Genomic DNA, 25,627 nt, shown 5'->3' on the forward strand with positions numbered 1-25,627 from the left:
TTCAATGTTCAGTTTCCTTTAATGACCCCCATCTCCCTGAAGGGTAGGTACAGGCAACTAGGCGACGGCAAGAGATGTTCATTTGAAGATCTTGCCCTGATTGAAGGTTTTGCCCACATGCTGGAAGGCCCCCTCCCAGGAAAAGTACTCTCGAACCAGCGTCTGGGTCTCCTCGCTGCCAGGATCCAGTTTCCGCCAGGTATAGGACTCGTAGTCCACCTGCCAATCTGGACTCAGCTGGGGAGAGAAAGCCAGATTAAGCACGTGGTCAGGTTATCAGACACTGTCCCACACCTGTTACTTCCAGCTCAGAAGCATGTCATTAGATCCTAAAATGCCCGTGACCATGGCAGTCCTTCCTGTGCACATTCCTTGCACTCTCCGAATGCCTACAAGCGCGGGAATGAAGGTGGACTTCCCACCCCCTTGCCCCACCCTGAAGAGACAGGCTCCTCCTACACCTTTCCTCACCGGAAAGGCAAGCTCCTGGCCTCGGAAGACCCAGACTCCAGAAATGGAGCTGCTGTTGTTGGTTCCAAAGAGGATGACACTGGCAAAGGCATTCTTCCTCAGTTTGTCCAACCGCTGGAACATTCCTGAAGGGGCGAGGGAGAACGTGCAGTCTTTAGAATCACATCACCCACGGCCTTGTTCCCCCCCACCTTCTTCCTCGACCCACTCCCTTCTTACCAGTGATGAGGTTGCAACTCATGAAGGTCTGGGTGAGCTCTTCAGGGAAGCGGTACTCAGCGTACCACAGAGACCAGCCATCCTTATCAAAATGCTCCCAAAAATACGGCAGCGCCACAGAGAGTGTGTCCTCATTGGAGTACTTGCGCTTAAATTCGTCCAACACAAAGGTACTGAATGGAGGAAAAAAGCAAGGTCAATGTGGAGAAGGTCCCACTGAAGCAACAAAGGGTTGCCAGGCTAAGAGAAACTAAGGGCAAATTTCACTAAAAATGTACTGGTTTAAAGGAAGAGGTCACTGGATTGGCAGATGTGTACAACCTTGCAAGGGAGGAGAGCTAAGGGCATATAACCAGGGGCCAGGGCACTCCTCTGCTCCCTATCTCGGCCTAAGTCAGCTAAGCTCCAGGAGGGTAGGACCCACGTGGGGTGGAGGGAAGCCCTGCAGGAGGACAGTGCAGCCAACTGCTGCCCCCTGGTGGAGACCCAGAATGTGCGCTCCTTCTCCGCGGCCAGCCCCTCCAGGGCCCTCTCCCACTGAGTCACACTCAGTCCCTGAATCACCCAACTCTCCCCCCCCCCGCCACCACCACAGGCCTCTTCGGGTTACACACACTACAGTGTGACAGCTATGTAACCGGCAAACGTTATCACAAGGCCTCCGCCCCAGACCTTACACCCGTGGCCTTGAGTCACTCTGCCCAGGAACAAGTCCAGATGCTGCAAAGACCTTAGGGTTAGATCCTTGCAGCAACTTGGCACAGTGCTGAGAAGGCTCGCTGTGCAGAGTCCCTCCCCTCACGGCAGGGTGATCTTTCTTTTCTTTCCAGTTATAAAACCACATGCTGACTGAAGAAAATCACTGGCAATGCCAGCAAACAAGAGAACTGATTAGTATGTTCGTGTACTTCCCGCTGGTGGCTCTCCAAAGACCATGTGTGTAGTTTTGTGCCTTTTCTCATTTAATACGGTCACCCTACCGGGGATTCTTTTTCACAAATGTTTTAAGATTTTCTATTTATTCATTTGCGAGAGACAACATGGGAACACAAGCAAGGGGGAAGGTCAGAGGGAGAGGGAGAAGCAGACTCCCCACTGAGCAGAGAGCCCAATGCGGGGCTCAATCCCAGGACACCAGGATCATGATCTGAGTCGAAGGCAGACACTTCATTGAGTAACCCAGGCGCCCTTTACAATTTTTTTTTTAAAGATTTTTATTTATTTATTTATTTGACAGAGATCACAAGTAGGCAGAGAGGCAGGCAAAAAGAGAGGAAGAAGCAGGCTTCCCGATGAGCAGAGAGCCCGATGCAGCGCTCCATCCCCGGATCCTTAGATCATGACCTGAGCTGAAGACAAAGGCTTTAACCCACTGACTCACCCAGGGGCCCCTTTTACAAATGTTTTAATGGCTAAATAATCCTCTACTGTATGACTGTGCCATAAACCTATTTTTAAAAACCCTTACTAAATGTTTAATTGGGGGCGCCTGGGTGGCTCAGTGGGTTGAGGCCTCTGCCTTCGGCTCAGGTCATGATCCCAGTGTCCTGGGATCGAGCCCCGCATCAGGCTCTCTGCTCAGCAGGGAGTCTGCTTTCTCCTCTCTGCCTGCCTCTCTGCCTACTTGTAATCTCTGTCAAATAAATAAAATAAAATCTTTAAAAATAAATAAATAAATAAATAATGTTTAATTGGCTCCATTGTTCATTACTATAAATAATGGCAACAAACCCAGAATTAAAAGCCATTCCTTTTTCCCTCTTCCCAGATAAGGTTAAGGGGGGTGACCTGCCCACTGTTAGAATATAGCAAAGCAGATGCTGTCCTTGAACCCTGGGTCCTATGGTCCTTCCCAAAAATACGACGGAGACCTCCTCTGAGGAGCTTCTACCCCAACCATCTGGAAAAGGGACCAGGGATTTTTTTCTTCACACCTTCCTGAGCTGTTAGAACTTCATAATTTATGACCATGTTGTATCCATTTCCCCCCAAATGAGGACAAGCTCTGAACCGCTCTTGGAAACAAGTGTAGCTGGAAGGCCTTAAAAGGACTGGAACTGGGACACTTGGGTGGCTCAGTTGGTTAAGCGTCTGCCTTGGGCTCAGGTACCGATCAGAGTCCTAGGATAGAGCCGTGTGTGGGGCTTCGTGCTCAGCAGGGAGTCTGCTTGCCCCTCTCCCTCTGACCTTCCCCCCCTGCTTGTACTCTCTTGCAAATAAATAAAATCTTTAAAAAAAAAAAGAGCCAGAACCAACTATTGACATATTGCAGCCTTCATCTTTGAAGACATTACCTTTGCATTAAAAATCCTACAGAAAAATCTCTTGCCAGCCGAAAAGAGAACCATAGTAATACTGCTAACTGGTATGAACCTGGGCACCTGGGTGGCTCAGTGGGTTAAGCCTCTGCCTTCGGCTCAGGTCATGACCTCAGGGTCCTGGGATGGAGCCCTGCATCAGGCTCTCTGCTCAGCAGCGAGCCTGCTTCCTCCTCTCCCTCTGCCTGTCTCTCTGCCTACTTGTGATCTGTCAAATAAATAAAATCTTAAAAAAAAAAAAAAAATGGTATGAATCAATATTCCCAAAAGGATGTAAGTTGGTTTTCTTTAAACTCAATTACATTGTATATTTTTTTAATTTTTAGATTTTATTTATTTATTTGACAGAGAAAGACACACAGAGAGAGGGAACACAAGCAGGGAGAGTGGGAGAGGGAATAGCAGACTCCCTACTGAGCAGGGAGCCCGGCATAGGGCTCCATCCCAGGACTCTGAGCCAAAGGCAGACGCTTAACAACTGAGCCACCCAGGCACCTCAGGATATAAGTTTATTAACAATTTTCAGTCTACTAGTGATTTATTTTCTGCCCAAAATATACATACCTAATATATGTGAAAATCTCTAGCTAACAATTAACTGGGTCCATGTTACAAGAGCACACGTAACTCGGGTTAGTTATCACAGCTTATGTATACACACCAAAACTCCTGCTCATTCCTGACCTGTCCTTGTATTAGGTTCAAGGTCAACCACCTCAGTTCAAAAAGAAATACATCTGTAAAGAGAAGCTGCATCTGGAGGCTTCCTTGGTCATGTATGAAGTGCCTAGGCCCAAGATTACACTTCTTTCTCCCCAAATGGGGAAGAGCAGTGCCCACTGTGACCATCTGTGCTAGGATGCTCATCATTTACAAGTCCCCGTGCGCCTATTCTGCCCACCAGCAGTGTGCACCTTCATGCTAATTTATGCCATAAAAAAACATTACAGGGGCGCCCGGGTGGTTCAGTGGGTTAAAGCCTCTGCCTTTGGCTCAGGTCATGATCCCTGCTCGGCAGGGAGCCTGCTTCTCCCCATGTCTCTCTCTCTGCCTGCCTCTCTGCCTACTTGTGATCTCTGTCAAATAAATACATAATCTTAAAAAAAAAAATTTTTTTTAATTTTTAAAAAATGTTAAAAACCATTACAAGGAGAGCCTGGGCAGCTCAGTTAGTTAAGCACCTGACCCTTGATTTCGGCTCAGGTCATGACCTCACAGAGATCAAGCCCCATTTGTGAGTCTGCTTCTCTGCCTCCCTCTGCACGCACTCCACAAAATAGTATCTTTCTTTTTTTTTTTTAAGATTTTATTGTCAGGGAGAGCGAGCGAGCGCAGGCAGACAGAATGGCAGGCAGAGACAGAGGGAGAAGCAGGCTCCCCGCCAAGCAAGGAGCCCAATGAGGGACTTGATCCCAAGATGCTGGGATCTTAACCAACTAAGCCACCCAGGCATCCCCACAGAATAAAATCTTAAAAAAAAAATCTTAAAAAATCTTAATAAAATCTTAAAAAAAAAAAAACACCATTACAAAACGGGGGAGGGTGAACCCTGTTGAACCCCAACAGACCAACTAGTGAGATGGTGGACAGCTTTGGGAAAGGCAGAGTGAGTGAGTGAGAAAAGCAGGAGCAAGAACTGCGTGAAGTGGCCGCTGACAACAGAGGTCTCCTAATGCAATTCTAATGAAACGCCAGGGCACTAGCTGAGGACTTGAGTACAGAGAGCAGGCAAGTACTGGATGCCCCCCTTCTAGGAAAACCAACAAGCTTCCTTTCACTGTATTCTTTTCTTTGAAGAACCCTAACCTTTACTGAAAAGGCTGGCAGTGGATGGGGTGAGGACCATCCCATCTTCTTCCTTCTTGAGGGGTTCTAGTCCCCCATCTGGGAAACAACGCAGCAGACAGGCACTAGGGAGTCTCGGTCACCGTCCCTTCTCAATGAGGATGTTTATACCGTTTGCTCACATAGGGCGCCTGGGTGCCTCAATCAGTTAAGCGTCTGCCTTCGGTTCTGATCATGATCCCAGAGTCCTGGGATGGAGCCCGAGAGCCCCACATCAGGCTCCCTGCTCAGCGGGGAGTCTGCTCCTCTCTCTCCTTCTGTCCCTCCCCCACTGCTTGTGTGCACACGCACCCTTCTCTCTTAAATAAATGTTTAAAAAAAATTTACCCAATTCTTGAGGGTAAACTCAAGAAGTTGTTTTCCTTGCAAACAAGACATCTTTCAATTTTATATGGCAACCTAAAATGGTCCTCGCTATGAGAGGGGAACACACAAAGGCAAATACTGGCCTTCTTGAATCCCATGCCCCCTTCCCTCTAATATCCTTACCTCTTGGGCAGGTGAGCGAAGGGGTCCTTGGCCTTGGGCTCAGCAGCCAATGCCTGTTCACATTCATCCATCTCCTCCTCAGGAGCAGGGGCAGCAGCCTTTTTCTCCTCTTTCCGCTCAGCCTGGGGCTTCTGCTTCTCTTCCCGAGAACCTTTCTCTTTCCGTGGGGTGTCCTTTTTAGGCTGGCTCTCTGCAAACTTTTTAGCTGGCGCAGAGAAAGGGAGAGAAGTCAGCATCCTGCCTCTCTCCGTATGCCTCTAAAGGCAGTGAGCAAGGGAACGGAAACCCACTGGCAGGGCAACTGTGGAATCTAAGCTCCGCACTGCTCTGTCACCCGCTCCCTGTATGTCCTGCAGCACAAACACAACACTCAGCAACAAACACACACCTGCACTACGACTCCTGTATGTGAACACTAAGGAGGGAAGAACATATGCCTGTAAAACACAGGACACTACATAGGACAGCCCGCATTCGGTGGGTCCACGGAACCCAGAAGCCTGATGGGAAATCAAGGGATGGAGACTGAGTGAACAGCCCCGAGCCGGGCCACGTGCTCCTCTACCTCCAGACTCACCATCGAACTGGGCCATCTTCTCACAGAGTTTCACCTCCCCCAAGACAGCCCGGAACTGGGGCTGGTTAATGCAGGTGAGGAACCAGCGGTTGGTATTGGGGAAGGCCTGGCGGAAAGAAGGCTCCAGGACCTGTCAGCACATAAGGGTGGAAGAAGCAAAGGAGAGAAAGGTCTTGAGGGGTTTCAAGTCTGAGAGCTTTTTCTCTACACCAAAGCTCCACCTTCTCTCAACCCCTGAGAGGGCAGCTCCCTAGAACACCATCTTACCCTGGAAGGCTACTTCCCCTGTACCCTCCTCTTTTTAACACTACAGTCCAACTTAATGGATACATGATCCATTCTTCATTTACTACAAATCGACCTGGTAGACATGTTCATATGGCACCTTAGCCCTTTTACAAAACCACGTCACACCTACACACTCCAATCTCAAATGTCATGTGTCAGGGCGCCTGGGGGGCTCAGTTAGGTGTCTGCCTTCAGCTCGGGTTATGATCCTGGAGTCCCGGGATCAATCGAGCCCCCGGTGGGGCTCCCTCTCAGTGGGGTTCCTACTTCTCCCTGTGCTTTTGCCCTCCCCCCAGTTCATGCTCTTTTTCTATTTCTTTCTCAAATACATCAATTAAGTCCTTTAAAAAAAAGTTACATGTCAAACTAGAAACAGAGGTGGGGCAACACCGCTACCAATACTCCTTTTGCCAAATAACAAGGTAACAGGAACTATCTACACATGATACATATTTTTCTTTCACCAAACTTCAGGACCTAGCAACATTCTTAACAAAAAAAAAAAAAAGGCAAAAAGTATTTCAGAATACCAAACAGTCCTTTAAACTAAACTTAGCTTTGCAACAAACTCCTTTACCACCTTTTTTTTTAAGATTTTTTTTTTTAATTCATTTGACAGACAGGCACCCCTCTTTTACCATCTTTTAGTTTGCTAAGATCAGAGCAAAAATAATCTTTGTCATGGAAATAGACTAGAGCAGTCAGTTCTATAGTACTGGTTCTACAGTATTTAGGTTTTTTCTTTCCTTCATTTTTTAAAAAATTATTTTATTTATTTATTTGACAGAGAAAGATCACAAGTAGGCAGAGAGACAGGCAGAGAGAAAGAGAGAGAGAGAGAAACAGGCTCCCTGCTGAGCAAAGAGACTGATGTAGGGCTCAATCCCAGGACCCTGAGAGATCATGACCTGAGCCAAAGGCAGCGGCCCAACCCACTGAGCCACCCAGGCGCCCCTGGGTTTTCTTTTCTTTTCTCTTAAGATTTTTATTTATTTGAGGCGCCTGGGCAGCTCAGTTGTTAAGCATCTGCCTTCGGTTCAGGTCATGATCCCTGCCGGGGGTGGAGCCCCCATCCGGTTCCCTGCTCAGCTGCAAGCGTGCTCCTCCCTCTCCCACTCCAGCTGCTTGCGTTCCCTCTCTCACTGTCTCTGTTTTTAAAAAAAAAAAAAAAAAAACCCACACACATACAAAACACAAGGGAACACAAATAGGTACTTTTTTTTTTTTTTAAGATTTTATTTATGTATTTGACAGACAGAGATCATAAGCAGGCAGAGAGAGAGGAGAAAGCAGGCTCCCTGATAAGCAGAGAGCCCGACACGGAGCTCGATCCCAGGACCCTGGGATCATAACTAAGCCGAAGGCAGAGGTTTTAACCCACTGAGCCACCCAGGCACCCACAAGTAGGTACTTTTTGCCCCCAGTTATCACACTACTATTCTGGCTAGTATCAGTCCAAGAGCTGCTGGGACACCTGGGTGGCTCAGTTGGTTGGGCCTCTTGTGATCTCGCTCTCTCTCTCAAATAAATAAATATTTGTTTAAAAAAAGTGTACCAGGGCACCTGGGTGGCTCAGTGGGTTAAAGCCTCTGCCTTCGGCTCGGGTCATAATCCCAGGGTCCTGGGATAGAGCCCCATGTCGGGCTCCTTACTCAGTGAGAAGCCTGCTTCTCCCTCTCTCTCTCTACCATTCCCCTGCTTGTGCTCTGTCTCTCTCTCTCAAATAAATAACTAAAAAAACTTTAAATTTAAAAAAAAAAAAAATTTTTTTTTTAACTTTAAAAAAAAAGGGGGCGTCTGGATGGCACAGTGGGTTAAAGCCTCTGCCTTCTGCTCAGGTCATGATCTCAGGGTCCTGGGATCGAGCCCCACATTGGGCTCTCTGCTCAGCGGGGAGCCTGCTTCCTCCTCTCTCTGCCTGCTTGTGATCTCTGTCAAATAAAATCTTTACCAAAAAAAAAAAAAAAAAACTTTTTGAAAAAGAAGTACTGCTCTGCATTCAACACGTCATGTTCTCTGACCCAGTAACCTCAAGACTAATTACCACCTCACTGGTTTTATAACTTACAAGGAAAAGAACTAAAGGAATTCTCTCTCTCCCTCTCTCTCTCTCTCACAAACACACACACCTCTACCTACAACTAGTCAGTAATGAAACCAAAAACTGAACCTAGCCTGCCTCCAAAAGACCTTGGTACTGAAGCTACCAGCCCTACCTATATCTTTACAACTAAACACAAGCACAGCTGGACTTCCCAAAAAGTACGGAAACAAACTAAACATCTTCACTGCCAAACAGAAAGTCAGGAAACAACGTTACCTAACTTCTCAGAAGGAGGGAAAGCAGTCAGGGTACTCAAACTTGAGATCCCTAGTTGTTACCAGACACACACTCATATCCAAGTCCTTGGCAGAATAAGGGTAACCTGGAAGAATCATTCGTCACTTCATTTCTACCCTCCCTCCCTACCCTCTACCGACGTGATACTTTATAAATGTCACCTGTTTATAGAGCCACAACAGGGTGCAAACAACTGTGATGTCAGCCAGTGTCACACGTTCGCCCACCAGGAAAGTCCTCGTCTTCAAGTGAGCATCCAGTAGGCCCAGAATTCGCCTCACTTCCTCCTTTGCATTCTCTGTGGCCTATTGATTTAAAATGATCAAAAACTTAATAGCAGGTCCCCATCCCTTTCCCTGCTCCCCTCCCCCTAGCAACAGAACCAAGGTTGGTTCTGTTTCGTTTCATTTCATTTCATTTACTAAATTCTGGCTCATTCCCATCCCCTCTCAATGGAGTCAGATCCGAGATCATTCCCAATGTATGACAAATGAAGCTCTTGACACCAAATTTCTTCATGGTGGAGTCTAGATGAATTTCCCACTACACTGACCTAGTACTTTATCTTTGGATTTTAGAAGGGACCTCAGAGATCACCTGGCTTAACCACTCCCCTACCATTTGGGATAGCTTTTCTACAGAAGAGATCTCTTCTCTGACCACTCTCAACAGGCACCACTTCCAGTGGATCGATGTGACAAAGAACCCAGATACCATCAACCACAGTGCTCAAAATTCACACCCTGACGATGAGGTCTTTAATTATCCACATATTCTTAGCATCTCCTTTTCTCAATCTATTTTATTTCTTACTCCCTGACACTCAGGAGTTGATGCCATCCCTGCCCTTGGCTTCTCCCCCAGTCCCAAGGCTTACCTGCTTGTTGTGGTGCATGATGCCCAAGGTGGGGAAGACCCAGGTACTGGCTGGGGGCACTATGTCGCTATCAGCAAAGCTCACCCACTGCACCACCTGGGCTGCTGCCTCGGGAGTACTTCCCCGCAGCTCCTCATTGCTCACTGCAGAGGCAGAACACAAAGGTCAGAACTTTGGGGTCATGCCAACATCAATCCAAGTCCATGAAAATTCCTCTTCTACACACTCCAGCTCACCCTCATCCTCTCCTAACTCCTTCATTCCAGATCTTCCCATTCCCACACCCACTACAAATTACCATAGTAGGCAATGGCATTGCTCTCGAATACACAAAATCCATCGTCACCCTCAAATGCTGGAACCTGGGACAAAACAGTCAAAAAGATAAGTAAAATTCAAAAAAATCAGTAAAATTCACAGTAACTTTTCACTAGCCAATCTCAGGAACTCCAATCATTTTTGATAAAAGTTCTTACATAAGGCTGACAACCCTTACTAAGCAAACTATTGATAAACGCTACTGGTACTAACTCTAACCCATGAACTAGAAATATTTAAGTAATTTGCTATATCTTACAATCTAAACTCTCATAAGAAACGACAAAGATTTAGGTATTATGTCTGTATAAAATCCCCCAATCAAATAGGCAAAAGATCAAAAAACTACGTGTCATATCTCTGTTCATGTACTTGAAAGGATGGCTCCCCACACAGCATTTGTCGCCTCTCTGTTTAACAAGGTTATTTGTGGATCTCTGTAAGCCCCTTGGTCGGCTCAGGGCAGATACCTGATACATTTCCACCGCAAACAATCGAAACTCCCTCCCACAAACACAAAGCAACCTGTGAATTTTATAACAATCACTGGACAGCTCTGCATTAAATCAACATTTACCTCAAAATAAAAAGAACTTTAAATCACTGAAATGTTAAAAAAAAAAAAGTTATATGGAAAGCTCCCTTTTAAAGATGGAGACCATCTTCAGAGTGAGACAATCTCAGGGCTCCTTGAGTTCTCGGGACCAAAGACCCCTATGCACTTTCTTACTTACCTTGCCTGCAGGAAATTTACGGAGAAATTCAGGGGTGCGGTTGGTTTGGCCAAAGTGGAAGTGGGGTGGTGCGGAGAGCACGCGGACCTGAGCCCCGCTGTACTGAGCAGCAATGAGGGCCTTGAAGGCCCTCCAGTTTTCAGGATATGTGTACAGGGTCTATGGGGAAAAGGAGGGTGATATTCATGAGTAAAAAGGTCCCAGTCCTAAATGTCATCTCCCAGGATCAATTTCCTGAGTTATTCCCAACCTGTTCAACTCACTTTTACTCCCCCGGTGAACCGAGCTCTCTAGTATCTGTCCTGTGTAATCAGAGTCCTCTGAAATACCGAAGACAGAACTACACACCAACTGCTAAATAAAGCTTGCTGACAGGCTTGACCTTCCCTAAGGAAGGACATCTCTAGAATCATTCTCACCTCACATATATCTGTCCAGAAACCCAGAACTTGTAGCTCGCTCAGACTCCACCCGCCGACAAACATACACTCCTCCCTTCCCGGAGCCTTGGTTTCATTCATTGATGGTTAGCGAGTACCTGCCTACTCCACTGCTGAGCCGCGCTCCCCTTCCAAAGCAGCACCCTTGTGTCTCACACACCCCGACCGCTTCCAAGTTCCCCTCAGAAGAACCACGGAGAAACCGAATGGCATCTTCTCTTCCTAAACCAACTCGTTCTCCCCAAAGGACCACTCCTTCTTGTCACGCGTCCAGTCTCTCCGGTCCTGTCCCGCAGTGAGTTCCCCGGCGTTGCCTTCTCCTTCTATTAACCCGGCCAGCACGTTCTGACTCCCCCGTCCGGATAGTCCTCCCGTTCCCAAACCTCCCCGCTGGACGAACCTCAACCGGAGACAGCCGTACCTGCCCACAAAGACCCTCCTCTTCACCCCGTCCCTGTGGCTGCCCCACAAAACGGTCGCAAAAGTTCTGTCAACCTGCCCGGATCCCACGTCTCGAGGCGGCAACGAACCCGAACCCCTTTCTCAGGCCCCAGACGGCCAGGATCCGACATCTCTTTTCTCCTCTACCCGAGACCCTTCCACCTCTTTGGCCTCCAAGAGTCCCAGCCTCAGTTCCCCTCCAGGGCCTGGAAGCCTTGCACTCCAACAGTACGGTCTCCAGACCCCGGATCACTTCCCCACTCGCCTCCAGAACTCCTCTGACCCCGGAGGGCCCTATTCCGGCAGAGGATGGCGTCGGATACCGCGACCCGGATCGCCGGAGCCGGCAAACTTACCCCAGCCGCCATGGTGATTCCGCAGAGAAAGGGGGTGGGGCTCTCGGCGCTGCCGCAAAGTAAGCCGTCAGGGAGAGGAGCGGGGGAAGGGGAGAGCCGTGGAGAAGCAGCAGCCGCAAAGCGAGGACGCCACAGAAGACATACGCACGACAGTTCGGTATCCCGCGGTGGCTGAATTGGGAAAAGAAGGGGGTGGGGCCTGCTGTTCTGCGCAGAGAAAGCTCGCGCCGGCGCAGTGGAACTCCTGGCTGGCCCGCCCCTCGGGCCTGGCCAATCCGAGTCCCGACGTGGAGGTTGAAGGCGCGGAGGGTAAACTGTGAGAACCAGCTGGAAAACCTCCCCTTGTCTGCGACGTGGCACAGCTGCCAACTCCACGCCAGCGCCGGCTCCCAGAGGCGTTTCCCCTCCAGCTCGGGAACCCGCGGCGACTGGACGGACATCCTGCCGGGCCCCTAACATCAGGACTGTGGGACCCTCACAGGAGCGGAAACAAGTCCTGTGTGGATAAGCCCATTTGTTCCCGCTCTGGGTTTTTTAGAGAGGATGAATAGCCAACCAGAGCCCAAGTCAGAAACCCTGCCAAAGTGATGTTTCCTCCCATTAAACCACCCTGCGGCTCTGCGATGCGGTCCTGCAAGAAGGGCCCTGGTAGCGGGCCTGAAGCAGTGGCGTGCCCTGCGGCGGGGGAGTGCCGAGGGACAACACGGCGCATCCACGGCGCATCCCTTCCACCCGTCACCCTTAAGGGCTGCCAGTTTACCCATGATTGGCTGCCCTTTACCCACCCTCGGGTCGGAAAATGTTTCCCCCATTTTAATCAGAACAGAATGAACTCGGTTAAGTGAGAGAAGAGCCCTGAACCCGTTTCAGGCCATCACCATGGAAGTCCGGCGGCAAGATACATCGGGAGGCAAACTTGGTACTTCTGCCCCGTGCTGCCCCAGCCGCCCACCGGGCACTCCCATCCTTCAGGAACTCTCCGGAGCGGGCTCCGGGTGCAGGGACACACACACCATCACAGGCGCTCGCTGCAGGTTGTGATAAACGGTAGGAAGGAAACAAGCCAAGACCTATTTTAGGGTAGCCAAAGAAGACGTGTCTGGAGAAAAGGCAGTAAGGTCTGGGGAGGCAAAGTACTGAGTGGAAGGGGGATTACTACCGGATGGAAATTAGAGGAAACTAGTGTTCATTAAACTAGCAGCTTTATTGCCTGTCACAGTCCCTGTCTTCACTTCAGGAGGTTCCGAAGTGCTTGAGGGAGGAAAACCTGTAAGAAATGATGGAGGTCAGGGAACAGGCCTTGAGAATCCTGTACTGGGGTCAGGGTGAGAGTCTGGTCAGCCTGGGAGGCAGAGGCCACAAAGGTCAGGAGCGGCTCTGCCTCTGGCCGCTGTGCTGCACTGCTCAGTCCTCTCAGCTCCTGGGTGACCTGGGCCTCGACGGCCAGCCACTCCACGGTGCTGTCTCCACCTCCGCCTCTCTCCTTGGTTTGCTGCTGCAAGCGTCGCCGGGCCCGCCGCCGCCCCTGCCACACTCGGTGCCACAGGGCACAGCGCCAGTTCACAGAGCAGAGTGACACCCCCTTCCCTGTCTCACCCTGAGACCAGTCTCCAGCTGCCTCGAGTCCCCTGGGCTCCTGCTCTGCCAGTGCTGCATGGCCCGACTGACCCTCTTCTCCAGGGGCGAGCTGCTTTCCGGGCATCTGGGTTGGCTCCCCTGGCTGCCCAAGCCTCTGCCCCCAGTCCTGTACCATCTCTCCAGCCTCTACAACCATTTCCTCCACCCCGTCTTCACTGTGATCCCCGATACATCCCTGCTGCTCCTCCTGCCCCTCCTCACAACTTTTTTCCTGTCCATCTAGTTTCAACCTTTTGCTTGTCCCTCCCTGAGGAGACTCAGGGCCCCCCCTGTCAGACCGCAGTCTCTTGGTTCCCTGTTCTATATGGCACCCTAACGCTTCCCTTAACACCTGGGCCAGGGCAGCAGTGAGCCGGGTGAAGGGGGCAGGGGGTAAGGGGATGGGTGTTGCAGACAGCAAGGAACTAGGGGAGCTGGGCTGCAGAAGGGGGAGCAGCCCCCAGTCCCGGCCCCGGGAGGAACGGCGCTGGTACTGGAGGCTCCGGCAGTAATTGGCTGCCGCTCGGCAGCTGTTCTGTAGGCGCCCAGCTACCCGGCTCGTCACATTGGCTGCCACATTGTGACTCAGGTCAAAGGGGTCCTGGAGATTCATGGGGCCAAGGCGCAAACCCTCCCAGCGATCAGAGGGCAGGCCCCCTGCCACAGGCAGTGCCTGACCCTCCCGCAGGGACAGCAGTGAGCCACGAAGATCCCAACAAGAGACGCAGGAGAAGAACTGGGCTAGCAGAGAACCTGGAGGAGGAGGAAGACCAGGCAGAAGGGGTTACTTAGAGGCCAGAAATGAAATAGGCCTGCACTAGACGCATTCTCTACGAACTTTCTTTTCCCTTCCAAGGAGTTCAGAAGAGTGTCAGAAGCCAGACTTCTTTGATCTTTATATCAACAAAAGGTCCAGCCTCTCTCCCCCCATGCCCCGTGTCCCCAGCAACCTCCTTCCCCAGATGCTGCTCCTTCCCCTCACCAGCAATGTAACCTTGAGCAGCCACTTAAGTGCTTCAAGCCATGGCTTCTTCATCTGCAAAATGGTATTAAGGATACTAGCTATCCCACGAGGTTGCTGGGCGAACCATGCCAGGCCAACAGTAACTGCTGGATATGACCTATAGTCGCGTTTAACATCATTTATTACTACTCCAGCGGGCTCCCCAAACTCACTGAGGGGCTCCTTATTGGTGCTGGGCTCCAGTCTTGAGGCATCCCTGGGGAAACTACAGTCCCAGCCATCAACCTCCACCTGCTCACCCTCCCCTGCAAAGGGAAAAAGGTGAGGGTCAGCCGGAAGCAGGAAGATTTGGGGGTGACAGCAGAGATCTCATTCCTTGGGCAGCTTAGCGCGTCAAAATGAGACACAGAAGCGGAAAGCCGAAGTGAACAAGAAAAAGCGGGTGGCGGCCAGGCCACTGTACCTGCTTTCTGGGTGAGCTGGGACACAGTGGGCAATACAGGAGGGTCCCTGGTCTGAAGGAAATAGATCACGAGCAAGGTCAGGGCGTAGTTACTGAGGAGGGGGCCACTTCCTGGGTAAACAAGAATTCCAGTTAGATTGGAGATGCATCTAACACCCGGGTTGGTTCTCTCAACCCTCGTTCCTGTACAAACCCCCCTCTCTTCCCCGAACCCCCACCTTTGCCCCAACGCCAGTTCAACCCCAAGTCTGTCCTGATCCATTCTCACCTGACAGCCCTCGACCCTGAGCCCAGCAGCGCAGGGTGTACACCAGGGGCCGAACTCGCCCATCCAACTCCGAGCAGAGACTCAGGAAGCGAGAGTTATGCAGGGCCAGCCTGGAACAGGGACAAGGGCGTCAGTGCTGGGGACCCTCAGAACGATCAGCCCAGCCCTTGTTCCAGGCCTGCAGAACGGGGGTCCAGCTGGAATAAGGCCAAAAGAGGGTTTCCCAAGTGTTTGCTGACCCAGTCATGTGAACGGGCAAGCAAAGAAAGGGCAAGCAAAAGGACGTCACAAGTGTTCAGGAAACATGACCTCCTATATGCCTGTCCTAGACAGGATGTTAGAGAAGGGTTTCCTTACAGAACTGCTCAAAGCCTTTCATATGCAAAGAAACAAAGACTGGAAGGGAGGGAGAAAGACAGAAAGAGGAAGTGGGGAGAGGGGGTGGGAAAGGAGAAACTGATTTGCATCTAATTTAGCATTTCCCACTTATTCAACACTGGAACTCTCTTCTAAATCCCCTAAAAACAGTATCGGAAGGAACACACTTTACATTCGTGAAAGTGGATGCCAGACGGCAGACACATGGCAGCAGAGGGCCGGGACCCAACTAGGATAATCTCAAGGTTCAGCTAGTGCAAAAGCTTCCCGCCCCCAAGCGCTCTCTTCACCCATCCCAGAATGCTCAGCTGGACTTCCCCAACCACCCCCTATACAAAGGTACCGGTTACTGAGGGAGACGTCACCGTGAAGACCTGAAGGCCGATGGCAAAACTTGACCACAGGGCGTCGGGCAGTGGGCACAGTTTGGACTCGGTACACTCCAGGGACACAGCCCCGAAGAATGGATCCCACCAACTCCAGCATGGCTACTCCCTCTGTTTTCTCCCCCCTCAGGGCCTCTGCTAGTTCCAGGGCCTTCCCCAGGTCCCCCTCTCCCCGGTCCTCTTGCAGTGGTGAGGCTGGAGGCAGGGACTGGGGAGAGGCGAGGGTCTCAGAGGCCAAAGCAGAGTCCGGAGTCTGGGGTGCCAGTGAAAAGGAAGGAGTTTCAAAATCCAGGGCTTCTGAGTCTTGGGGAGACGGAGGCTGTGAGTCTGGAGGGGAAGCCAAGGTACAGCCCAGGGCTTGAGGATCCAGTGGTGATGCAAGGGCTGAGTCCAAAGATGGAGACTCAGGGGCCTTTGGGGCGGGCTGCGGGCAGAAATGGATTCAGTGAATATTCACCTCTCCTGCTGTCCCCCATCTGGGCAACATTCCCCAGAATATATCTATTACTGCTTATATGCCAGGTTCCGTTCCAAGGACTTTATATATATTAACTCAGCTAATCCTCACAACCCCTTTTAAAATTAAACATAACTTTAAAAAAAAATTGTGTTTATTTTTTTGACAGAGAGAAAGAAAGAGAGCACAAGCAGGGGGAGCAGCAGGCAGAGGGAGGAGACTCCCCTCTGAGCTAGGAGCCCGATGTGGAACTCGATCCCAGGACCCTGACATCATGACCTGAGTGAAAGCACATATTTAACTGACTAAGCCACCCAAGTTTCCCTAAAAATAACTTGTAGTGCCACAAAATAAATGGTCTGTATTCTACCAAGATGCCACTGGCATGAAAGATAAAAGGCAGAGGAACTGTAAAAGAGACCGAGGGGCCAACACTAGCCTGGGACTGGGCAGCTGATGACTGCAGACAATGGACTGCAGACTGAAATCTCAGAACATTTTACACCCGCGCCAGGGAACACATCCGTCCTTGCTAATGGTACTGTGGCTGTACCCAAGGATGCCTTTCTGTTTCGCCAATAGATACCAGACTATTATGGGCGTCATGTATGCTCTCAAATGACTCTGAAAATGTGTGTGTGTGCATGTGTCTATATGTAAGGAGAAAGAAAAAACAGACTGATAAATTTTTTTTTAATGTAAATATACTTTTTATTTGACAGAGAGAAACACAGCAAGAAACGGAACACAAGCAGGGGGAGTGGGAGAGGGAGAAGCAGGCTCCCCACTGAGCAGGGAGCCCAAAGCAGGGCTCGATCCCAGGACACTGGGATCATGACCTGAGCCAAAGGCAGACGCCTAACAACTAAGCCATTGTAGGCACCCCTAAATTTATTTTTTAAATAACACTTTTTGTGGTGCCCCTGGGTGGCTCGGTCAGTTAGGCGTCTGACTCTTGGTTTCATCTCAGGTCATGATCTCAGGGTTGTGAGGTCAAGCCCCACATCGGGCTCTGCATTCAGTGTGGAGTCTGCTTGAGATTTTTCTCTCCCTCTGTCCCTCCATCCACTCGAGCCCAATTTCTCTCTCTTTAATATAAATAAAATATTTAAAATAAGGTAGGAATATATGAAAACTCTGTACTTTTTGCTCAATTTTGCTGTGAACCTAAAGCTGCTCTAAAAAACAAAGCCTATTAAAAAAAAAATACTAACAACCCTTTCCTATTCCAAAAGCAGAATCAACATATTAGATGTTAGAAAATACAAATAAGTAGGGATGCCTGGGTGGCTCAGTCGTTAAGCTTCTGCATTCGGCCCAGGTCAACATCCCAGGGTCCTGGGATGGAGCCCCACTTTAGGCTCCCTGCTCAGCAGGAAGCCTGTTTCTCCCTCTCCCACTTGCCATGCTTGTGTTCCCTCTCTTGCTGTGTCTTTATCTGTCAAATAAATAAATAAAATCTTTAAAAAAAAAATACAGATAAATAAAGACATAACCCCAAAATTACTTTATGTTCTTTCACATATTTCTTTTCCAAAATACAGTATTATATATACCTGTATATAAAAACAGAAAATTCTGTTCTTCTCCTATTAACAATACCATATATCCTGTGTCATTTCGTATTCATCCTATCTAATACCCATCTAATATATTCACATTTCTGCAATTACAGTAACCCTTTCAGTTCCATTATCCCTGTTTCACAAAGGAGGAACTAAGGCATGAGAGAGATGGTGCTTGCGCAGAGTCCCGTAACCATCCCCACTGACTCTTCCCAGATGCTTCCCCAGTCACTCACCTGGGACTCTTCCAAGTCACCCAGATCCAAGAAGAGGTCAAGATCACAGCCATGGACATCAAAACTGTTTATGGAAGAGCCAAAAGGATGGACCACACAGCCTGGATGCCAAGCAGAAAATAAAAGCCGAGCGACATTAGAGAGGAGTGTAGGGTGGAAGAACACAGTGGGGCACAAAGAATGAAGAACAGCCAAATAAGTGCCTCTACCTGAGGGAGAACTGGGGGAGGGGGTACGGGGAGGGGGGACGGGGAGGGCTCAGACATGATAAAGGAAGTGACTCACCAGGAAAGAACTCTGTGAAGACCTCTTGCATCAGGGCTACCACGAGGCTCCGAAGCTGTCGCTCAGCCTCCGACAACTCCCTCAGCCCCACGAGCTTCACCATTTGTGCCCCCACATCCGGGGCCTCAGCTAGTGCTTTGGCCAGCTGGTCACTGTCAGGGGCTGCTCCTTTGGGGGATTTGGACGCTGGGCTCTGGAACTCCTTCTGCTCCCTTGGTCGGACCCGCAGGCGATGTCCTCCCAGGGTGTGCTGGGGCTGCGACAAGACAGCTTCCCGGGTCCCAATGTCCCCCATCTCCACAATAGCAAACACTCCCTGGCAAACCACAACAGAGGCAGGGATCATGGTTTTGGAACAAAAAATCCAAACACATGGTTTGACACTGAGTGGGATTCTTTGAAATGGGGACCATCCTATGAACTGGGAATATCTGCTTAATGTTTCTGGAACAGGGAACATATTAGAAAACCAATTCTCTCCCTCACTCCCACCCCACGCATCCCCCCCAGTCTGCCTCTGAAAATCCCATTTTACTTATTCCACTCTCCCCTGCTCTTACCAAGGACATGGTTTCGCTGCTTATACTCTGAGACATCCCCTAACTTTTCCTTTTAACTTAAGTAGACCTTTCAGTGTTGATTTAGAATCCATATAATGAGCTGTGCTAGGTGGAAATATAAATATACCCTACCTTGAACAGACTTCCTATCTAGAAATAGCAGCAACATGACACCGTGATGCTATGATCTGGTTGAGTTCCATGATATTCACTGGGAGACAGATAGATAGATTTTTTTTTCTTTTTTCTTTTTTTTTGTAAAGATTTATTTATTTATTTATTTTACAGAGAGAGAGAGAGAGAGAGAGAGTTAGTTCACAAGTAGGCACAGAGGCAGGCAGAGAGAGAGAGAGAAAGGGAGAAACAGGCTCCCTGCTGAGCAGAGAGCCCAATGCAGGGCTTGATCCCAGGACCCTGAGATCATGACCTGAGCCGAAGGCAGCGGCTTAACCCACTGAGCCACCCAGGCGCCCTAAATTCTGTACTTTAAAGGTGTGAATTTTATGCTATGTAACTCACAACTCAATCGAAAATACAAGCGCGGCGGGGGGGGGTGCTGTGCCCTTTCTACCCTCACCTCCACCCCACGCCAAACACGGCAAAGAACCATAGTGAAACCAAGAAGAAAGGCAGCCACTTGGACCCGCCCAAGCCAATCTTCTGACTCTGAGGATTCACACTACTCACCAGACTGCAGTTCAACCCCAACTATGCAATCAAAGCCCCAGCTAGAAATCAGGTGTGTCTTTGCCTGGCTTTGTCTTTGCGTGAACATTTCTCTCAAGAAACTAAAATTCAGAGAAGTTAAATAAGTTGTATTTAATAAGACTGCCTCCAAATAAGGGCTTAATGCCCCACATCTCCAACGTCCCAGTGACTCCCTCAAGGAAAAGTGGAAATGAAATGAGATATTGTATGTAAACCATTTAGCACATGATTGGGGCATAACTGCTCAATAAAAATTTTAGTCATTGGGGCACCTGGGTGGCTCAGTGGGTTGAGCCTCTGCCTTCGGCTCAGGTCATGATCTCAGGGTGCTGGGATCGAGTCCCGCATCGGGCTCTCTGCTCAGCAGGAAGCCTGCTTCCTCCTCTCTCTCTCTGCCTACTTGTGATCTCTCTCTGTGTCAAATAAATAAATAAAATTAAAAAAAAAATTTTAGTCATTATTGTCAAAATAATTAGAAGCCTCAGAAAGATGAGGTTTTTTTTTTTTTTTATATTTTATTTATTGACAGAGAGAGAGAGATCACAAGTAGGCAGAGAGGCAAGCAGAGAGAGAGGAGAAAGCAGGAGGAGAGAGGAGGAAGCAGGCTCTCTGCTGAGCAGAGAGCCTGATGCGGGGCTTGATCCCAGGATCCTGAGATCATGACCTGAGCCGAAGGCAGAGGCTTAACCCACTGAGCCACCCAGGCGCCCCAAAAAGATGAGGTTTAAGTTCAGAAAAAAAGGTCATTCTCGGGGCACCTGGGTGGCTCAGAGGGTTAAAGGCTCTGCCTTCAGTTCAGTCATGATCCCAGGGTTCTGGGATCGAGCCCAGCATCAGGCTCTCTGTTCAGCAAGGAGGCTGCTTCTCCTCCTTCTCTCTCTGCCTGCTTCTCTGCCTACTTGTGATCTCTGTCAAATAAATAAATAAAATCTTTAAAAAAAATAAAAATCTTAAAAAAAAAAAAAAGGTCATTCTCTACAACTGAAACAAATACAAACAAAAACAGGGATACTGAGTTTTTTGAAAAAGGAATCTGGGGCAGACATTGCCAACTGCCCTCCCAATATATATTCTGCCTTTCTTTCTTACTAACAGAGTCCCAAAGGTTCAGAAGGGCAAGGTGTCCAGCTTAAAGAACTTCAATTCCCAGGCTTACCTGGGGTAACCATGTGATAGAATTCAGGCCAATGAAAAGTCTAATGAAGAGGGCCCTGAGAAAGATATTTTCCTGGAGGGGCGCCTGGGTGGCTCAGTAGGTTAAGCCTCTGCCTTCGGCTCAGGTCATGATCTCGGGGTCCTGAGATCGAGTCCCGCATCGGGCTCTCTGCTCAGCAGGGAGCCTGCTTCCCCCTCTCTCTCTCTCTGCCTGCCTCTTCATCTTACTTGTGATTTCTCTCTGTCAAATAAATAAATAAAATCTTTAAAAAAAAAAAAAGATATTTTCCTGGAAAGTAAAGAAAAGCAGGGGAAGACGGCACTAGCCTTTTATATTCTATCCTTCGGACTGCCCCTTTCTCTTAGCTGAAGATGTGCAAACAGCATTATCACAACTAGGAAGGGAGAGCCAGGTGCCAATAATGACAGAGCAAGAAAACTGTAAAGTGCTGGAATGCCCAGGACTGGACTTCTTGGGGGTTGTTTTGTTTTGTTTTGTTTTTCAATATTTTATTTATTTAATGGGCAGACAGAGATCACAAGCAGGCAGAGAGAGAGAGAGGGAAGCAGGCTCCCTGCTGAGCAGAGAGCCCGATGCGGGGCTCGATCCCAGGACCCTGGGATCATGACCTGAGCCGAAGGCAGAGGCTTTAACCCACTGAGCCACCCGGGCACCCCTGGACTTCTTGCTAAGGAGAACAATTAAACCCCTTTTGGTCAAGCCTCTGTGGGTCAGTTGCCGAATGTGATCTCTAAGAAAAACACACCCAGCCCGGCCTAAGAGAAGACGTGGGCTACCAAAGCCATTTGGAGTCACCTAAGCCACGCCTACACAACCAGAGCACAGTCTCAGAACTATAATATGACACAACAGTCTTCCAAAGAACTAAAGAGAAACTGACAAACCACCTGCATAGAAGACCAAAAGGACCACAAAGAAGCAGCTTATTTGTCTAGCACTGTCCAAAGGACAGGGTAATTTGACCAACTAATTTCAATACCTCTCACTCTAAGTTAATAAACTGCTAGCTGGTTTATAAACCAGTCTCTTGTGGGGTTAGGATAGATTTCCCGATGGTGTGGCCTTAAAGCACCTACTTCACTGTAATACTCACTTAACTGTCTACTTTACTCACTAGACGATGAGCTCTGAGCCTGCATGGGCCACATCCATCCCATTCATTATGGAAAACATAGCTCTTAGGCACCTGAGTGGTGCAGTCATTTAAGCACTGTCTCTTGGTTTCAGCTCAGGTCATGATCTCAGGGCCGTGAGATCCAGCTCCATGTCAGGCTCCGTGCTCAGTGTGGAGTCTGCTTAAGATTCTCTCTCCCTCTTTCTCTTTCCCTCTCTCTCAGCGCACAAAGCTGGACTGGTCCAAGTACTGTGGTGTCCATCAAGGAAAGGCCTCACAAGGCACCAGCTGAAAACAGGGCTGCTGGTTTCTCTCTCATTTCTTTTTGTATGTGGCACACCGGACTCATTCTTTACCCCAAGAGCCATTCACTCTACCTTGTCCTTGTCCATGACAACATTGGCCACGGGTCCAAATGCCTGGAAGTACTGAGTGAGCTGAGCAGAATCCACATCCCGGGGAAAGCCACTAACAAATACACTTCGGAGTCCCTGGGCCTTTCGGGCAGCTCGTAGTTCTACCAGGTGCCGGTGCTTCCGGCCCCCCAAATGGGCATCTAGGCTGGGTCCTGCAAAGATAATCGCAAAACAAAAATATCCAAATCACCCTTCAGTGTACTTACATGCTGGCTTTACCTAAATGCACTCCTAACTCCTACTAATCCTTCCAAGCCACAGAAAGTGTGACCTTTGAATATACAAAGTCCTGGCTCTTTTCACCTTCCTCCCTTGTCCATTTGCCTATAGAAGATATTCTAAGTGGTCCCCAAGAGAACTAGCTACAAGTTTCTTTTTAAACCATCTCTAAGTACTAGGTAGAGCAACACCTGCAAATTGTAAAAAAAAAAAAAAAAAAAAAAAAAAACCAACCAGGAAACTTAGCCCGATCATGTACAGAAGAACTAAACAAAGCAAGATCCTAGACTACTCCCTCAAGGATGGTCTCTAGATATGGTACAGAGATTCCAAGTGCAGAATTTGAGGTCACACTGCCCAAGTTTAAATCCCAGGTCTGGTAAACTGTGTGAGATCTTGGGCAAGTTACTTAACCTCTCTGTGCATCAGTGTCCTGGATGAAAACATTAATATTTTATATTAATAGTACTTACCACAAATTGAAAATATTAATAGTACCTACCACAAGGGCCTTTTTTTTTTTATAAACATATATTTTTATCCCCAGGGGCATACCACAAGGGTCTTATGCAATATAGAGTACCTGGCACAGTCTGATACATGTTGAACATGGGAAAAGTTAGCAATTATTATTTTTATTAAATTCTGGGTCAGCTGTTTATTGTCACCAATGTATATGTTGGACCAAGGAAGACTATGCTGGATTTTTGGCTTGCCTCAGGGGGACAAATAGTGATAATGCCATTCACAAAGAAAAAGAACAGATCTTGTTTAGGGAAGATCAGGATTCCAGACTTCAGAAGTGGAATTAGAGAGCGTCTGGGTGGCCCAGTCAGCTAAGCATCTGTCTTCGGGTCAGGTCATGATCCCAGGTTCCTGGGACTGAGTCCTGCATGGCGCTTAGAGCCTGCTTCTCCATCTGCCTCTCCCCCACCCCCACCCCACCCCCCCACCCCCACCACCCCGCCTAACTTGTGCATGCTCACTCTCAAAAACAAATAAATCTTTAAAGAAGAAGAAGAATGGGAATTTGAGGTTTCATGGAGTCCCCCGGCGCTGTCACACGAGAACCCTGTCTACTTTGCCAAACCCACCTCCTGGTCATGCATGCCATGCTCCTTCGCATACCTCTACCTTTGGGTAGCTCCTCTGTATGGCTTCCCTTCGTTAATTACTACTTTCTCTGTGATCCTACTGCTCTCCAAACATACCTATTGAGCATTGGAATTGTCCCCACCTCTCGATGGTGAGCTCCTTCATCTCTGAATCCCCTCAGCCCACCCGAGAGCCCAGCGGAGTACCAGACACAAAGGTGGCGTCCAACAGAGACTGTTTAAAAGGGAATAAGATAATGAAATTTTCGTTGTGGAGATTTCGGATACTAGGAAGGAGGGGGTAAAGTGGTGGGACTTCCGCCACTCTCCAATCCCTTGTACAGGCGGAGTAAAAACGGAGACGAGTGACTCTACCCACCGACTTGTCAAGAACTATGACCTATAACCCTAACTTTCGCCAGGACCCACAGACGAGAACTCACAACCACCCCCTCACAAGCCACCGCTTACGGTTGGCTGTAGTAACGTGGCAGAGGCAGCAGCGGAAACCCCCACGGGGCAACGACTGGACATCCGAATCCTCTGCCGCCATCGCGACTCTCCAGTACCGACAACACACAACCCGTTCCGCTACCGCCGGAACTCACGCCTACAAATCGCAAGGCGCTCCGAAGCAACTTCCGCCAGCTCATAGGAAGTGACGTAGTATCGACCATCCCTCAGACATACTCCTCCGGAAACAGCTTCTTCGACTCAGGGTTCCGCTTTCACCCCCGTAAAGTCTCTTCCACCAGCTTCAGGAAAAGCCGCCCATCTTTGATACTTATCTGCATACTGTAAGCCGATTGGTGTGCTCTGAGCCATTCAGGCGTTGATTGGCCCAACGAATCATGAATATTCATGAAGACGGCCACAAATGCCTGCACCGGGGCCCTTTGAAGTCAACCCACTGTTTCCCTGCTGCTTGGCTGGGGGCGATTTCGCGTGTATCTTCCCTCTAGGGGCAATAGGGACCCGCGGCGCTCCATCCTCAAACCCGTATTTACCTGGCGAATAAAGGCGGAGGATGAGCAGACTTCACGAAGCTCAAGGCTGTTCCTGGACTCCCGAGTTCCTTAGGGCTGCTACTTTCTCTCTGCCCTCAGTCCTCCTTCCAAATGGGTGTTCTGCGACCACTTCCCAGCCGGGTTAGGGATCTATTACCCCACTGGGCGCCTCCCAGACCACTCAGCCACAGCCAGATTGCTGCGGCCCCGTGAGTCAGGCTTTCCTTCTGCAAGAGTGGGCGCCGGAGTCACCGGCCCACCCAAGGCATGCGGTGGGACCCACTATGCCTTCAAGGCAGCGGAGTGAGGATATCGTTCAGAGGATATGCTGCTTTCCCCAGACTGGTATAAGTGGTCAGTTCCTCCTGATACTGCCCAGGTGTAAGCTCGGAATGGGGAGAGTGAAGGGGCTATGGAGCCCAGGGGCAGAGAACGGGATGGAGACGACTCAGAAGGGCTAAGTAGCTCCTGCTGTGGCTATCGGCCCACATCTCTGGACTGTGAAAAGCACACCTGACCTAAGGCAAACACCTGAAGGTCTATAACCTTAAACAATTCCCAACTGTTGAGGCTGTTGCCCTACAGGGAAGGAAGTGCAGAAGGACCACAGAGTAAGTTTAACTTCACCTACATTCTCCAAGGGTGTGCCTCCTGTTGGTCCCTGCTCAGGCTTCTGTTTCCCAAAACCAAGAAAGCAGGAGACGGTTCTAGAGTGGGCCCCACTATCAAGGCGAGTGCTGAGGCTGGTCTCGGGAATCCTTGAGCAGCAATCTGTGCAAATATACCACAGAGCTGGGTGGTAAGAGACTGCAATACCCCCCCCCCCACCACCAAGATAGGCTGCATCTTGCCCTGGTCTCTAGCAACTCCCAGAATTTCCTGAGAAGAGTAAGTGTTGGGAAATAGAAAGAAAAGCACCTTCACACTTCCCTTCCTGTGGAAGCCACCAACCATCCAGAGTCCTCTCATTCCAACTGCTCTGAACAAATCTCTGTGTGT

The 25,627-nt window shown here is 49.3% G+C and overlaps 1 protein-coding gene across 1 annotated transcript; it reads right to left on the reverse strand.

Moving 5' to 3' along the window:
* LOC309873094 (speckle targeted PIP5K1A-regulated poly(A) polymerase-like) lies at window positions 1-24,256 on the reverse strand. Its single transcript, XM_082748115.1, is given in 19 exon segments — window positions 1-237; window positions 472-596; window positions 691-863; window positions 5,343-5,547; window positions 5,920-6,049; window positions 8,710-8,853; window positions 9,426-9,568; window positions 9,724-9,787; window positions 10,478-10,636; window positions 11,715-11,796; window positions 11,798-11,885; window positions 14,508-14,600; window positions 14,759-14,869; window positions 15,027-15,136; window positions 15,748-16,214; window positions 18,049-18,149; window positions 18,334-18,649; window positions 22,270-22,460; window positions 24,093-24,256. Coding segments are annotated over 19 exon segments (2,943 nt in total). The 5' UTR covers window positions 24,175-24,256; the 3' UTR covers window positions 1-78.
* Between the last annotated feature and the right edge of the window lie 1,371 nt (window positions 24,257-25,627).

Source organism: Mustela nivalis, assembly GCF_964662115.1.
Source record: "Mustela nivalis genome assembly, chromosome: 9".
Taxonomy (NCBI): domain Eukaryota; kingdom Metazoa; phylum Chordata; class Mammalia; order Carnivora; family Mustelidae; genus Mustela; species Mustela nivalis.